The sequence below is a fragment of the Trifolium pratense genome, linkage group LG6 (genome assembly GCF_020283565.1).
Source record: "Trifolium pratense cultivar HEN17-A07 linkage group LG6, ARS_RC_1.1, whole genome shotgun sequence".
Classification (NCBI taxonomy): domain Eukaryota; kingdom Viridiplantae; phylum Streptophyta; class Magnoliopsida; order Fabales; family Fabaceae; genus Trifolium; species Trifolium pratense.
In genome coordinates, this window is record NC_060064.1 from 24,497,953 (window position 1) to 24,515,156 (window position 17,204).

General features: G+C 33.3%; 3 protein-coding genes across 3 annotated transcripts; 2 read left to right on the plus strand and 1 right to left on the minus strand.

Annotated features, from left to right (window-relative positions):
* The first annotated feature begins 1,415 nt into the window (after window positions 1-1,415).
* Window positions 1,416-4,905, plus strand: LOC123891959 (zinc finger MYM-type protein 1-like). The gene is made up of 3 exons (XM_045941821.1): window positions 1,416-1,595; window positions 2,336-3,071; window positions 3,186-4,905. Exons 2-3 carry the CDS (start codon window positions 2,368-2,370, stop codon window positions 4,903-4,905), a joined length of 2,424 nt encoding a protein of 807 aa, XP_045797777.1. The 5' UTR covers window positions 1,416-1,595; window positions 2,336-2,367.
* A 472-nt stretch (window positions 4,906-5,377) lies between these two features.
* On the plus strand, window positions 5,378-5,854 carry LOC123891960 (protein SLE1-like). Its single transcript, XM_045941822.1, has 2 exons — window positions 5,378-5,389; window positions 5,483-5,854. Exons 1-2 carry the CDS (start codon window positions 5,378-5,380, stop codon window positions 5,852-5,854), a joined length of 384 nt encoding a protein of 127 aa, XP_045797778.1.
* Window positions 5,855-6,125: 271 nt separating this feature from the next.
* Window positions 6,126-11,920, minus strand: LOC123888906 (chlorophyll synthase, chloroplastic-like). Its single transcript, XM_045938068.1, has 15 exons — window positions 11,731-11,920; window positions 11,444-11,488; window positions 11,255-11,343; window positions 8,950-9,037; window positions 8,733-8,818; window positions 8,548-8,634; window positions 8,400-8,465; window positions 8,229-8,312; window positions 8,088-8,149; window positions 7,644-7,719; window positions 7,201-7,263; window positions 7,016-7,097; window positions 6,706-6,782; window positions 6,537-6,584; window positions 6,126-6,424 (listed from the first exon to the last, which is right to left on the minus strand). The coding sequence occupies exons 1-15, from the start codon at window positions 11,849-11,851 to the stop codon at window positions 6,362-6,364; spliced, it is 1,137 nt and encodes a 378-aa protein (XP_045794024.1). The 5' UTR covers window positions 11,852-11,920; the 3' UTR covers window positions 6,126-6,361.
* Between the last annotated feature and the right edge of the window lie 5,284 nt (window positions 11,921-17,204).

Genomic DNA, 17,204 nt, shown 5'->3' on the forward strand with positions numbered 1-17,204 from the left:
ATCTTTAAGTAAAATTTACAATACCGAAAAAGATAGAGGGACATGAAGGGAATTATGATCAATTTAGGAGGAGAAAGGGGGGAGGGGGGGCGAAGAGCAACCATACTTTTATTTATATATCTCTTCTTTAGGGCCGACCCAAGCATGTGTCTGGTGGACAACAACACTCATTCTCAAAATTTGTCTAAGAAACTTGTAACAAATTTTTGAATTTGCACATGTGGATTTGCATATAGCTTGTTCTCATTGGCAGTGGCGGATCCATAAATTTTAGATGGTGGGGCTAGAAAATGGTGTCTGTTTTTTTCCGATAACAAACAACCTAATATCATACATCATCAACGTGAAACTCAATATTATTCAATCCAACAACCTGACATGTTTGAACCTCTTTTAACTCATTCACAATTATAGTGACAACAAAAAACTACACAATTATAGTGATAAAAAAACTCAAAATACATAAAAACTTGAATAAATTACAATTGTTTTTTACGATGCTTCGTATTTTGAATAGAAAAAGAAAATTGATCGAGTAAAATATCAATACTTTTGTGAGTGAATGCACTAGTAGACAAAACTAATTGAGTTGAAGTAAAAAAATCTAAACTTTAAATGGGAAGTAAGAAGAAGATTAGAAGAGGAAGAGTAAAAAAAGGTCGGGAGAAAAAGATTTGATGCTTCTCTAAGAGAAAAAGTGTGTGTGAAAAATAAAAAATTAGGGTAATGAAAAGTTAGAAAAATAAAATGATAAATTTTTGATGAGTGGTTAGTGATTAATGAGCCTAAATGCCTAATCATGGGGGCTTAAATAAAATATATTACTACTATTTAAGGAATTTTTTTTGTGGGGGCTTGAGCCCCCATTGGCATATACATGCATCCGCCATTGCTCATTGGTGATGGGTAAATATTCTCAATTTATGAAAGAGTAAATTAGAAAAAACTTAAAAAATCGAAAATGATCTTAAAAAAAAGGGACAAAATAAGATCTAAAAAGAATCTTACAAAAATAATATTACTTTTTTTTGAATGATAAATTGGTAGTGGTTAGTACTATATTATAATGTTATATTAGTTTTTTCACCTTGCCAAAATTTTTGAACCTTGATCTCCAACTTTTTAACTCTTAGCTCAACTATTTAAGTCAGGGGCGGCCTAGGCCAATGTGCGACATGGGCCGTGGCACAAGGTCTCTTAAAATCGAGGGCCTCAAAAAAAAATTTATAGGGTAGTAGTATTAGTAAGTTAGGGGGTGTAAAAATTAATTATGTATGTTAGAAAATGTTGTAAAGGCCCAGCCCAACAATGTTTTCGTAACGAAAAAAAAAAAGCAGCAAAGAAGCAGCCCAACAATGTTTTCCTAATGTAATGTGTAAAAAAAAAAACAAAGTTTTCCTAACGAAAAAAAAAAAGCAGCAAAGAAGCCTGCGTTTTGCGTTTTTGCGTTTTGCGTTTCTGCTTCTTTCAGAAAACCTACGACCTGCACTGCACCTGCCTCCATTAATTCACCACCAGGCCGGCGTCGACCTGCCTCCTGCCACCATCACCAGGCGTCGGTTAACCACTTAACCTCCTTCCTTCTATTCTCAAAGGTAAAAACTAAATTTTACAAGTTAGGGTTTGTAAAATTTGCAATGTAAAATCACAATTTTGCTATTTTAATTGTGTTTCCCAATTCCCAATTCCCATCATTCTTTTTCTCCCGAAGTTAATTTTGCTATTTTAGTAATGATACCAATAGTGTTCCCATATAATCACCAATAGCCGTAGACGGTAGACTGTAGTTATGCAGTATAAGGCTTTTAATTAGAACACAAAGTATAAAATTTTGGTATAAATTGGATCAAAAAATAGTACGTACCCTAATTAGAAATTAAACACAAATTTCATGGATCGATCACAGACTAAACACAAAGTTACTCCCTAATTAGAAATTAAACAAAAATTCCATGGATGACAGACTTAGAAATTTCACACAAATATTCCATGGATCACTCACACTAAACAAATTAAAGTAGTAGGTACCCTAATTAGAAATGAAACAGAAATTAAACGCAGAGGATTTAATTTCATTTTATGCATGTGTTGTCATTATGTGCAGTAGAAGTTACTAATACAGACAGAGCTACTGATTTTCTTTTAATTTCCACTACTGATTTTCTTATAATGTTTTAATGTTTATTGTCCTATTTGGTTTGATAATGTGTTGTTCAATTTGGATTGTTTTAATTGCTAATTACGTTCTTTTTTTCTTTTTTTACCGGTTCAACTTCAATGTTGTATATTTGGTTCTACTTCAATGTTGCGGTCCTGCGGAATCGATCCAGAACAGTGAGAATTTTCAGGTTCTATTTTTTTCCCTCAATGCCTCCTAAGTCACTTCCTAAGGGTAGGAAATATGATTGTGGATATGTAAAGCGTAAGAAAAAGATAAGACTTGAGAAATTAACTCAATCTCAATCAGGAGCTATCGAAAAATTTATTATAAAAGAACCACAAAATGTTGAAAATATTGATGCTGATATTGTTGATGTTCAAACTGTTGATATTGAAAATGCTGAAAATGTTAATAATAATATTGATGTTGAAAATGTTGTTGATGATAATGAAAGTGTTGATGTTGAAAATGAAAATGTTGATGATGATAATGAAATTGTTCGTGCCGAAAATGTTGATGTGAATGATATTGGTTATGATATATTTGATCCAACTATTTGGGATTCTCTTGATTCTAGAATGCGAGATTTGTTAGTTACAAAAGGTCCTAAAAGAGATTGTTCTATTGTGAAGGGTCCTAAGGATAAATTTTCTAGACGCTTTTTAGCTAATTGGTATACTAGAGTTTTGCCAAATGGAGAGACATGTGATAGGGATTGGCTTGTTTATTCAAAAGAGCTTGATAGAGTATTTTGCTTTTGTTGTAAAGTTTTTAAAAGAGGGATTACTATTGGTCAATTAGTAAATGAGGGTTTTAGTGATTGGATACATGTTAATCAAAGACTGAAAGAGCATGAGACTTGCATGGAACATGTTAAGAATATGACTACTTGGTATGAGTTGCGTCAAAAGTTGAAAAATTTTCAAACTATTGATAAATCAATTCAAATATTGATTGATAAAGAAAAGGATCACTGGAAAAATGTTTTAAAAAGAATTATTTCAATAGTGAAATTCCTTGGTAGAAAAAATTTGGCCTTCCGTGGTCATAATGAGAAATTGTACCAAAATAGCAATGGTAATTTTTTAGGTTTAATTGAAATGGTAGCTGAATTTGACCCAATTATCCAAGAACATGTAAGACGTATTACAGATGACAATCTTCATGTTCACTATCTTGGGCATAGAATCCAAAATGAACTAATACTTTTGCTTGCTTCTGAAATTAAAAATGAAATTATTAGAAAAATAAAACAAACAAAGTATTTTTCAGTGATACTTGATTGTACCCCTGATGTTAGTCATCAAGAACAAATGTCTTTGATAATACGATACGTGAATGTTTCTTCAAATAGGATTGAGGAATCTTTCTTAGGATTTTTGAATGTGGATGATACAACAGGGCAGGGTCTTTTTGATGTTTTACAAGATGAATTGAAAAAGCTTGATCTAGACCTATTTGATGTGCGAGGACAAGGTTATGACAATGGGTCGAATATGAAAGGAAAACATCAAGGTGTACAAAAGAGGTTTTTAGATATAAATCCAAGAGCCTTTTATACTCCTTGTGGTTGTCATAGTCTCAATTTGGTATTGTGTGATATGGCAAACTCTTGTCGCAAAGCTAAAGAATTTTTTGGAGTTGTTCAACGCATTTATACTATTTTTGCCAATTCTACCAAGAGATGGCAAATTTTAAAAGATAATGTAAAAGGGTGGACTCCGAAATCATTGTCATCCACTCGTTGGGAGAGTCATATAGATAGTGTCAAAGCTATAAGACTTCAAATGTCAGATTTTAGAGAAGCTTTACTTGAAGTGTCGGAAAATGATTCAGATTCTAAAATAGAAAGTGAAGCCAAATCCTTAGCAACAAATGAACTTGGTGATTTTAAGTTTTTAGTGGCGATAGTTATTTGGTATGAAATATTATTTGCAATTAATACGGTTAGCAAACTCTTACAGTCAAGTGATATGCTTATTGATTTTGCTATGGAAAAAATAAAGGGGTTGATTTCATTTTTTGAGGAATATAGAGAAACTGGTTTTAAAAATGCCTTGAATTATGCTACGGAAATTGCTCTTGAATTGAACATTGATCCAGTATTTTCTCAAAAGCGTAAAATTCAAAGAAAAAGACAATTTGATGAGAATTTGAGTACCGCGTCAGTTGAGCTATCTGAAGAGGAATCTTTTAGGGTTAATTATTTTCTTTACCTTGTTGATCAAGCTGTTGTATCTCTTAAAACGAGGTTTGAGCAATACCAACAATATGAAAGTATTTTTGGTTTCTTGTTTAGTTCTCAAAATTTACAATTGTTGGATGATGCAACTTTGAACTCTTGTTGTAGTAATTTAGAGGAAAGGTTGAAACATAATGAGCAGTTTGATGTTGTTGGGAAAGAACTATGTGTGGAGTTAAGGTTACTAAGAAATATGTTGCCTGGAGGAAAGATGGGGCCTATTGATATATTAAAATTTTTGAAAGGCATGAATTGTTTTCCTAATACAATTATTGCATATAGAATTTTATTAACTATTCCTGTTACAGTTGCCTCTGCAGAAAGAAGCTTTTCAAAATTGAAGTTGTTGAAGTCTTACTTGCGGTCTACCATGTTACAAGAAAGACTTAACGGCTTAGCATTGATAGCAATTGAGAATAATCTCTTGGATGACATACAATATGAAGACTTGATTGATGAATTTGCTTCAAAAAATGCAGCAAGAATGAGTCGATTTAAGTAGCAAGAGAATTTTTTTTATAAGCAAAGTAACTATAATGTATTTTGTTGTTATTGTTAGACTATGGATCTTTTTTATGTTATTACAAGAATGATTATAATTTTATGTTATTTGCAATTTAAATCGATGATGATTTTTTTATAAAAAAAAGTTACGTTTTTTTTTTATTAAAGGCCCACTTTCATATTTCGCACAGAGCCCCCGAAAACTCAGGGACGCCACTGATTTAAGTGATAAATATATGTAGCTACCACCGCAACCGATTACTACTTACTAGAATTCACTGTGCCAAAACTCCTATATATGTGTCATGACATGTCATTTTCAGAATGGAACATGTGTTCGTGTCATCTTTCCTTAAGCCACGCTTGTTAACAACGTTACACGTGTCCATGCTTGGTTGCACTAAACATTTTTTCACAAATAAACTAGTTGTAGCCTTAGATATTTTTCCAAGATTTCTATAGTTATTGCCATGCATGAATTAGTTTACTACTTTCCATGCACGTTTTACAATCTATAAATAAGACCAATGAACCTTTTTTTTTTCTCTCAGTGTCGTGAACAATTGTTAGTATAGTACAAGAAGAAGAAAAGATGGCATCTGAATTCTGAACAACAAAACCGTGAAGAACTTGAGGAGAGGGCAAGGCTTGGTGAAACTGTTATTCCTGGTGGAACTGGTGGAAAGAGTCTGGAAGCTCAACAACACCTTGCTGAAGGAAGGAGCCGTGGAGGGCAGACAAGGAAGCAACAGTTAGGGTCAGAAGGATATCAAGAGATGGGAACAAAAGGAGGACAGACAAGGAAGGAACAGATGGGGATAGAAGGGTATAAAGAAATGGGGCGCAAAGGAGGCCTTAGCACTATGAATAAGTCTGGTGAAGAACGTGCTGCAGAGGAACCAACAGAAGATCAGATTTTAAACAAACAGTTCAAAATTGACTTGTAGTGTAGTCACCTCTCTTAGATTGCACTATCTTTACTTCATGAAAGTATATGGGACTATGAGATGCAAAATGTCACAATCAAGCTGTGTTTTGTGTCCTGTCTATATAGTGCAGGATGAATGTGATTGATGACTGAATGTTACATATAATTAATGCATGATCAAGTACAATGGTATAGTTGATGTGGCATAGAGAATAATATCACTCATGTATTTGGTCCTATAATATAATGGTTTTATATCAATAAACCATAAAAAGGAGTCAAGGTTATAATTATTAAACCAGGAAAGGGAATTGTATATGTGATATGTCTACAATACATTTTGTACAATTGGTCTCTTTTAATGTTTCCTATAAAGAAACCTTTTCTCAACCTAAACTTAAAAATTATGAAAAACTCAAGTGGATAAGAGAAGATAGAAACAACACAAAAATCAGATAAAACAAAAATTATAGCAGACATCTTTAAGTTAGATGACATCTAACTGGTGACTCCCTTCACATCTTTTTCAATGGCTTGTTGCTAGAGCAGTAACCAACAGACCAAGAACCAAAAATGGTTGTGCACTAGCCTAGCAACATAAGAAAAGTTATTCAAAAAAAGATATCATACAACATTGCCATGATGTGATTGTGATATACATAATGTTTAGATGATGAAGTTTTAGAGGTTATCATATGTACCTGATATTTAACATCATATTTCACAGGGTCCTTGAGGAAATACTTGAACTGCAAGGCACAAGATATGATAAGAATCAATGAGATGCCACAGTAAATAAAAACAGTTCAAATGTTTGAAAAAAAATTGTTAACATTTTCTTGACATTGTGAGTGTAATTGTGTATTTTACCTGAAAAAAAACTTGTGGAGCTATTAAGGCAAGTAGAGCCAATGCATAATATGGTTTACCAGCCCCAAGTAGATATCCTGCAACCATATTACAAAGAAACTTTGACTATGAGTCTATGATAACACAAAGTTGCTATTCTGGTTTAGATGAATGAAGCAAAAGTTAATACAACATTTATCCACAAGTAATGAACAAGTTAATGTTAATATGGTGATAAGTTTCAAACTTCATTGTTGTATTACCATGCAAAATATTAGAGCATAATAGAATAGAGTAATTATTTGCATATATCTGAGAGATCAAAATGTACCAGCAACAGATAATTGTGTAATGTCGATAGCGCCAACACATATCCATTTTGCAGTTTCAGAACCAAAAGCAACAGGAAGAGACTAATCAAACAAGATTGTCAAGAGAAAAGTTAGCAACAGCTACTTCAATGCATGAAAAAGTTCAGATTAAAGTTACTGAAAAGCAAAGAATAGTATAGTAGACCTGAAGTCCTAGAGCTCTATCTCCTTCAACACTTTTGAAGTCATTTACAATGGCAATTCCCAACTGCAATGTAATACAGAAAGTCAAGAATAGTGTTAATAACCGGTATAAGGCAGGTCATGTTTGACATAGGGCCTTTTTGGAATGACTTATTTAAACTTATCTACTGGCATAACCACCTGTGATACTGTGTGAGAAAGTTTATGAAAACAACTTAAGCCATGTCCATATACTGTTTTCACTTATTTCCATAAGCTCTTTAGGATATCTTATATAAAATCAGTTGACTTTATTTTATCTTTTGTTATAGAAACAATTTATACATCAGCACTTATATGATAAGCATTTATGCTATAAGCACTTAATTCAGTTGTTTATCTGAATACGCCCATGTTAATATATTATCATTTCCAACAAAACGTCACGAAGAATATAGTACATACTCCAGCTATGCTGTATAGGAGTGTGAGAACAATAACGTCTGGTGTAAGAGTCCCAAACAAAGCCTGACCAGCCCACCTAATTGAAAATAAAATCAATGAATTAACAAAAACTAAATTTCATAACAAGGATAACAATTTAAACCAATGTTTTAAAAACTGAACCAGAGATCAAACCATGATGAGACCTCCTGGTTATGGTTCAATCAGTCGAACCACGGTTGAAACAGATGGCAAATAAATGTGAAAAAGAATAAAAAGGGAAAACCGGTTGAACTAACCATGGTTCAAACCCGGTTCAACTAGACTGTAATGTAACTAGGATCAAACCAATCAGCGAATTGACCGGTTCCCAGTTCAAGTGGCTGAACCGGCCGATTCAATCCAGTTTTTTAAACATTGGTTTTAAAAGTATAGCAACTAGTTATCAAATAGAAGGTACCACACCATGGCAAACTGATGTAACTTGCTCCAAGGGCAAAGTTTCCAATCCATCCATTTTGTTTTAGCTAGAAAATATGTAGAACTTAGTCAAATGAACATCAAAGGCACAAGGTAAAAAAATGAAGAAATTTTTAAAAGAACTACCTTTAAAGGAGGTGCAGAATATATATATGACAGCAGGGATCCGCCCAATGCGAGGTAAAAAACTATAGGGAAATCATGCCCTGCCTGTAAAGGAAAAGATTTTAGCAACCAAGGTTCTGATAATTTGCATTAAGAGATGGATACTATAATGTTTTAGGTCAGTACACTCACCCATATATCCAATATACCCGCCGATGTAAGACCTCCTAGTAGCAGCACCCATATTTGAGTGATTACCTGCAGAATTTTTAGCAAAAAGATGAACAAATAAACAAGTAACAAAAGGAAAAGACATGTAAGTTTCAGATTTACAAGATACCTCATTCTCAGATATCGCACCAGAAGGAATTGGTCTATAAGGTTCGTTTATTGCATCGATTTCTCGGTCATACCAATCATTCAAAGTCTAAAAAGTTTAGAGACCAACAATTCAATGAAACGTTAGTATTGTGCTCCCATCTAATGGCGGTTGGCAAAACTTTATATTAGCAAAGAAAATAGTACCTGTGTATATCCGGTCAGGAACGGGCCAGACATCATCATGCACAAAATTGATTTAGCAACATTCTCAAAGTTCCATTCGAAATTTCCTACTCAGAGGGCATAGTTTATTCAGAAAACATTGTGAAGATGTAACCAATCACGGTCATATATACCATGAAGATGAAGCATTGAATATACCATGCATGTCATATTTTAATGTTATAGAAAAATTTATTACCAGAAGCAGCGGCACCACAAACTACACCCCAAACTAATGGAGGCCATGTTACAGGCTTTGTAAGTTGAAGACGAATCTTCCATATATTCTGCACAGTATATTACACAATGAATTATCAACTGCCAATATTTTTTACAAAAAACTGAAATTTTATCATTATATTACTTTACTATGCAATAAAGCAGTAAACTTGCAGTTGTAACTTAACACCAAAGTTATACTTTCTGAGTTACTGTGTCTCAAAATATACTTCAGTGTGGCATGCAGATTTGGAAAAGTTTGCTAATAACAGCATCACACAATTCCCTATTTCAGATTCATATATGTTTGTTTACTGTGATAAGACAACAACTTTTCTTCAATCCTATCATTATATATTTGAGGGGCTAAATGATATTCAATTGAAAAGCTCGTCAGTGTCTACGGCAACAGAAATTTAAAGACAAGAAAATACCTACTTAATAAAAAGTTAAGTAATTGCGGTAACCACCTCCACGCGATTAGTAATATTCAAACAGTAGTTTAATTTCTTTAAAACTGATTCCATGTTTAGTTTTATAGGGTTTGGGCTTATTTGGTTTATCTTATTTAGCAGAATAGGCCACTAATAAATTCTTTTGTATTAAAAAAAAAGGTCTAGTTTGTACTTGCTTTGAGAAATAAAAATGCTCTCTTTGTTTTGTGTTTCTTTAACACCAAGAAAGAACTTGAAGTTCTCAAATATCTTTACTTCAACTTCATCTATCAGGGACTTTTTAACTGGTGTATTTCATGAATACAGCTTCTAGAGATTATAACATCACAGACATGTAGGATTAAAAATTGTCAACAGTTTTTCGACCTGAGTTTTTGACAATAGGTCCAATAAGTAAGGACAGGGGAAGCAGAAGAAACACAGAACACATGTATTTTCATGGAAGAACATTGAGGGGGAAATAACAGAAAGTAGTAGAAAATTAGTTAAGGCACAAAATGGGGCTAGGCTTACTGCAGAAGTAACCTTTTAGTTTTGCATTTCTGCAAGGAGTATGATTCCACCCATTGTATATGTCATTGTTCGTACATATATCAATTGTAACAGGGAATTATTCCCTCTATTTCGTATTGGTTCAGTCATTCAGTGTTAATATCATCCCTAATTATATCTCTATACTTCGAGTCCTATCACAAACATAGTGTGATCAAGTTAGCATCATTTGTACCTTTGGTTCTTGACTACAATGGCAAACTTTCCAAACAAGCCCTTAGAGATTGCTTGGGACCATATAGGACTTGTAAATTTTGTACAGCCTTTTAGAGTTGTTTCCATACTCCACCCTTTGTGGAATCTCCATGTAAGCGTTTTCCTACAAGTCCCCGTTAGAATGCATTTTTCACCCAACTAATGTGCATATACAGCTCTATGATTGCCATGAAACTTGTGAAACTATGGCCGAACTCAACACTATCAATGTGTTACTTTCCATCAGTTGGATGTAAATAAGCATTCATAAATGAAGACTCAGAGGAAGAGGTCTATATGGACATTACACAAGGAGCGGAGTCAAGGTTGTGAAACTCGTGAGTCCATGTAAACTCACGAAAATCTTCATAGGGCTGGTCGATGGCCAAAATGACAAACTACAATGTTCAAAATTACTAAAGTGTGGAGGATGGTGGGAGTGGGTTATCCTCATTGGAGTTGGATCAGTGTTGTCAAATATCGGCCATAGTGGATTGCGGTGGCATATTTTTTAATAATTCCCATGGCTAATTTGTGAAGGATGGTGGCGCAGTGGCGTTTTATGGCAGGGTATAACTGCTCAAAATTGTGATTTTTTGGCTTTCTGCAATCGATAAGACCAAAGAGATTCAGCAGTAAAGCTAAGTTTCAGCTTGTTGATTTAGGTCTATAATTCACATCCTAAGTTGGTGTAAAGCCTATCCCAGATGCGTAACTGGGTACTATATTTGTCCACACTTTAGAAGTCCAGTCCTAGGCTTGAGGGGATGCAAGAGGTTACGGAAACAACTTATGACATATCCATAAGCTGTTTTCAGCTTATTTCCATAAGTTCTCTAGTATAGCTTATGAAAACAGTTTCTAGCTTATACGAAAATAGTTTGAATTCATTTCATCTTTTACGATAAAAATAGCTTATACATAAGCACTTTGCTAAAAGTGCTTAATTAAGTTTATACAAACAAGGCCAAAGTATAATTGTGAGCATTTCTAACATCCATCCACAATGAAAATTTGAAAACAAATTTTTAAATCCAAATCAGAGAATGGAAAGAAATAGCAATAAGGTTGAGATTAACTCACTGATTCTTGGGAAGCTCCTTTAATACCAAGAAGCTGATTAAAGCTTGATCCATCTTTAGCAGGTGCCTTATCCGGTGCCTCAGATTTAACTGCTCAAACAACCAAAAAAAGAAACTTCAAATTGAAAAACACAAAACATAATGAAAAATTAACAACAATATGAAACCACAAAACCCAACAAAAACAAACCTTCATTTGTATCAGTTTCAGCTGCTCTAATAGTTAATCTTCTCTCTGCAATGTCAACACAAACACCAAAAATTCCATTTTCAGACAAACATAGAAAAAAAAAACACAACAAAAAACATAAAAACCTGAACTTTAACTATGTTGGTAGCTAAAAAACTATGCAGATTCATATGTTTAGTTAGCACATTTGATATGACAATTGAAAAGTACTCTCAAAAGGGTGTTATGTGCACACAAAAGTTCACTCTATGAGTAACCAAAAAGTGCTTTTTTATAAGTCAACGTACTAGTAAAAGAGACAGAAAACGGTGTCAAATTTGGTCGTGTTTGAAATGAAGAGGTTCTTGTTGTTTTTGTGGGTGTTAATATTTTTGGTGAAACTGAAACCATGTTAATAAGTGAAGCCATTGAAGACAACGAACGAGCTTTGAGATGCCACGCACTGAAGAGAGTAGAGTTATCGATGTTTTTGGTTGGTGTGATAAAATTTTAATTTAAAATAAATATTTTTTCTTATATGGTTCGAACCGGGTTATATTTGACCCGGATCTTGCCTGGTATTTTTGTTTGCTTAGTTTATTAGATCAAACATGATTGAACTTTGGTTAAGTAAAAAAAAATAAAATGATTGAACTTTGGTTTACATTAAAAAATAATACAGTATTAAACTACTTGTGCAAGAGTATATATAAATTTAATTTATCTATTATTTAGTAAGTACAACACGGTTGATATCTCTAAAGATATTTTATCTGTTTGAAAAGATATACTACTTTGAGCATATACATAACATCGGGAACGGGAGTGGTATTATTCAGCAAAGCCACAATGTGTCAAAAAATAATATTATTTAAACTCAATTGATGTGAGAAAACTACCTATCATTAGTCATTTTGGCAATTATTTATTCTATAAAATGTAATGTTAGTGTATATTGTATTATTAGGGACCTATTTTAGATTTTCAAACATCTTAATTTTATACTAATACATTTGACATCTCAGATTCTTAGGTTCTCTGAGAACATCTATTCTTGAGAAAATTCATTAACCACTTAAACCTAATATTTTGCTTATTTTTTATACTTCAATCAACCATTTTAACATTATTTTTTGTATGTTTTAATGCATTTTTTTTTTAATTTGAATACTTTAACATGTGACATGACCCACTTGTCAAAATCTCTAAATAGATATCAAGTGTATTAACAATAAGGTGTAGTCTACTTTATCCCTTAATAATTTGAGAGTATTTATTTAACAAGTAATAAAAACAAGGCACGTAAAAGAATTTACATGTGTTACCCACAACTAACTTGTAACTAACTTTTATTTCATATGTATATGATTTTGTTCTTATTGTTTTTGTAAATACTTCCAAATTCGTGACATTTATAGATATTCTACCCTACTACAAAATGTGTGGGATATATCGGGCTTTTGCCCTCTTCATCATAAAAAAAAAAAAAAATGTGTGGGATATATAGGTCTTTCACTACAAGGAACAGAGCAGCTTAGCAATCTTGATTTTGTCCTTTAAGTTAAGATAAAGTACTGAATCAGATCTCAAAATATTAAATTGATAATAGTACACTGCAATATAAATTTAGTACTTAGACTAGACACGATTCAATTTCAAAACTGATTTATTTTTGCATTCCAATTTTCACATTAGATGTTGCCAAAATTGGCTGGTAAACACTTTCCCACATGTGATGAAGTCCATGAGCAAATCCTTCGAAACTTGGTTGGTGGAGCATTGACAAAGGTTGGAGTAAAACCACATAGGGCATATGGCGTTACGTAGCATTGGCATGTCTTTGGACCAGGATTTACTGCAGTCAAGAAATACTTGTTTCTACTAAATGCTTGTTTATTAAATGAAGATAAAGATCCATTTAACCATGCTATTGTTCTTCATTGTTTCAATCATGTTCTTGCTTTAGAGTTAAAATGGACTTATTACGTGATATTTTAATTCGAAATGCAATGCGTGTTAAATAACTTCACATTTCAATTCAAGTCTTTGCATATTTTACTAACAGATAGGAGGTTAAATGAAAGTCTTGGTACATGTAGATGTAGCACGTCTGAGCTCTGATCACTACTTCTGATCTTCCTAAGGATGAATTTGGTACGACTTTTTTTATTGCAGCAACAACAATGTCACCAATATAAGCATACCGTCGATTACTAGCATTCTTATCTTTGGTTGCTTAGAAGGGCTCACAATTAGGGGTGTATATGGGTCGGACAAATCCGATTGACCCGGTCAAACCCACCCAATCCAACCCAAAAAAGTGGGTTGGGTCGGGCAAGTGGGTGGGTATGGATTTCAAAAATGAAAAACCCATAAAAAAAAGTTGGGTTACGGGTAAAACCGGACCCAACCCAAAAAACCCACTTACCAACTAGTGCAATGTTTTTTGAAATATTTTTTATGAAAATACTAAAGATTTTTCCATTTGATCATTACATTTTTTTTTATATTGAAAATAAGTTATACTATTTTTTAAGAAAATAGAAAGATTGAATAATTTTTATAAACAAATATGATAATTTATCGCACTATTTAAAAAATAAAAAGAAAAACTTGAATAATTTTCATCAACATATATTATAATTCATCATTTATTCATTTGATATTAAAAAAAGCAAAAAAAATTATTTGGGTAGCAAACTATCTAACCCGTAAATTAGTGGGTTTACACGAAAAATATGTGATTATTTTTTATAGTGAAAAAAGTTACACTATTTTTCAAGAAAATAATATGGTTCAGTTATTTTTATGAAAAAATATGATGATTCGACATTTAAATATTTAATATAAAAAAATAGAAAAATAATTTGGGTAACCCACTACCCAACCCAATCCAACCCGGAAATTAGTGGATTTACCCAACCCGGCCCAATGTTATAACGGGTGGTTATTTTCCTCGACCCAATCCGGAGTATCCTATGTGGTTCGGATTTTGGTTTTGGTCAAACTCAACCCAATCCGGCCCACGTACACCCCTTCACAATGATTTCCTTTTCATTAATAAAGCTTTTGATGCAAATTTAGTGTCCCCTCAAATAAAAATTCATATTTGTTGGTTATTCAAGGTGAAGTTTAAAGTTTTAATTGTGCTTTTAATTTTTGCTTTAGTAACCGTTACATTTTTTATACTAAATTAATAGCGTCTAAAAAAAAAAAATGACATTCCAACTATGTTGGCACCCCCAACTCTCCCATTCCATGTCTATAGCAACCGTTACTTTATTTGGGTTGATAAGATGCGTAACTTTTTTCTATCTTTTATTTATTTTCTATGTACTAAACTTTTTTCTATCTTTTATTTATTTTCTATGTACTAAACTTTATTTAACATCTAAATTGTGCATGCTTTGTGACAATTTAGAGTGTTGTTTTTAATATAAGTGGTTCTTTGATTCACTATTTTTTTTGGGTACAAAGTTCTTTGATTCAATTATCTATTTGACTATATTTTTGGCTCTCTTTTTTTGTTTTTGTTTGTTTTTACCCAGTTTAATATGATTTGAGAGTCAGTTCTGAATCCAGCTCTCTCTCAATCGCCTGGGAGAGAGAGACATCTCATTATTGCCGCCTTTCTTACTACTTTGACACAGTCGTCTACGTAAAGGTCTGCACTCAGGAGAGATGCAGTCCCCATGTATGACATCTTCTTTACTTTAAAAGTGAGGGCAGGGAATTTCAAATCTATAGTGTGCGAAGCAGAGATAAAAGTGTTTCTATAAAACTAAATCATAGTTGGGGGTCGAACCGTGATCTTTCTTACTAAGTTCGATGCCAATCACCGCTGAATAACTAACTATTGGTTGAAATTTAATATATTTTTTGGTTTACAACGTTGGCAATGAAAATTGAACTTAGAAATTTAATATAATTAAAAGAACTAAAAATATATTTTATTTTTTATTTTAAAAAAGCATATCAAATAAGCTCACGGAGGATTAATGTGTGTGACGAGCTATGACGCACCGACACTTCTCATATTAGGCGTGTCCGTGTCGGACACGTGTCGGTGTTCGTGTCCGACACCAATACTTATAATTACACTTAATTATGTCATTTTTTCAAATTTTTATCGGTGTCGACGTGTCAGTGTTCGTGTCGTGTCCGGTGTCCGTGTCTGTGCTTCATAGGCGACGAGAGAGGAAGTGTTAACCTTCGATTGAAAGAGAGTTGAAACCACTTGATGTCAGAAGAATCCCCGGATCAGATTAAAATGGTGGTGAAAAAAAAGGCTTAATTAGTAAAATGGTCCTTTAAAGACATTTTTGGTTTCAGATTGGTCCCTTAAAGGAAAAAGGTCCAAACAGGTCCCTTAAAGAAAAAAATGTCCAAATAGGTCCCTTAAAGACATCCCCGTTAATCAGTTTGGTCCTATTCAGACCTTTTTTAGGGACCAAACTGATTAACGGATGTGTCTTTAAGGGATCTATTCGGACATTTTTTTCTTTAAGGACATTTTTTTCTTTAAGGGACCAATCTTAAACCAAAAATGTCTCTAAGGGATCATTTTACTGATTAAGCCAAAAAAAAAAAAAGAATAATGCTAGCAACACACTCTTTAACAAACACACTCCAACACACTCTCTTTTATTGGTTGAAATTCACATGGGTCCATAAAAAAATGTGGACCCATATAACTTTTATGAGACCCATATAAATTTTAACCAATAAAAAAAAATGTGTTTATTAAAGAGTGTGTTGCTAACCCTACTGAAAAATAGAAACAAAGAACAATGAAGTCTGAAAGTAATCGCTACTGTAGCCGTAGTACTTCTGTTTGAGAAGTTAAATTTATTCTTGACGCCAGGCTTTGTTTCAGTGAAGAAGGGCCTTCATTTTCAATCTTTTTGAGCCTTCAACGACGCAATGCTTCTCGGTACTGTGTAGTAGTGAATTCAGACCCAACTTCAAACTTTTCAGGTAACAAATTATGCCATACTAGTTAGTAAGTTAGGTTAATATAACTTTACATTAATTTATTGTCTCATCAGCGTTTTTTATTGGTCCTTGTGCTTCTATGCTTTGAGGAAGATTAGAACTTCCAATATAAACTGTTTGCTTTTTCATATGAGTGTTCAAATCCAAATTAAAATCGGAAACTGCAAAAAACCGAATACTTTTGGATGTGTTCGGATGTCATTTTGTGAAAATCGATTGAATTGGAATTTGGATTTGTTGTGAATCCGAAGAAACCACACCAATAATCCTTTTAGTGTGTGAAGCAAACGAATAAGTAACCAAAACAAAATGGAATAAGCAATTAAACACAAAAGCTAAAACTATGAAAGCTATAAAGAACACGATCAGTTCGGTTAAAACCAACCTACTCTGGGGGAGAGAGAGCTCTCCGTTCCGCTATCGATAGAAAACTTGATTACAATGAGATTCAACAGAACGAGTGGGGCTTCCATGTGCTAAACAGGAAAGACATAAAAGGGTTAAACATGTCTGATTTATGGTACTCGGCCAAGCTAAACTGCAAAGACATGGTGACAAGAGGAACACGACTACGGGTTGAGAGAGTAGAAGAAAGCAGCAGCAACAACAGCAACATTGCTCCCAAAATCCAGCTTCCTTACAATTGGTTACTATCTACCGAAGATGATGTTGAGAATGAAGATGCTAAGGGGAAAGAAATTAATCTCTTTAATCTAGGCCTTTAGACAAGCATTCTACAGCGAAATGCCACGCAGTATCTTCTCCGAGCCATGAGGTAATTATCTGT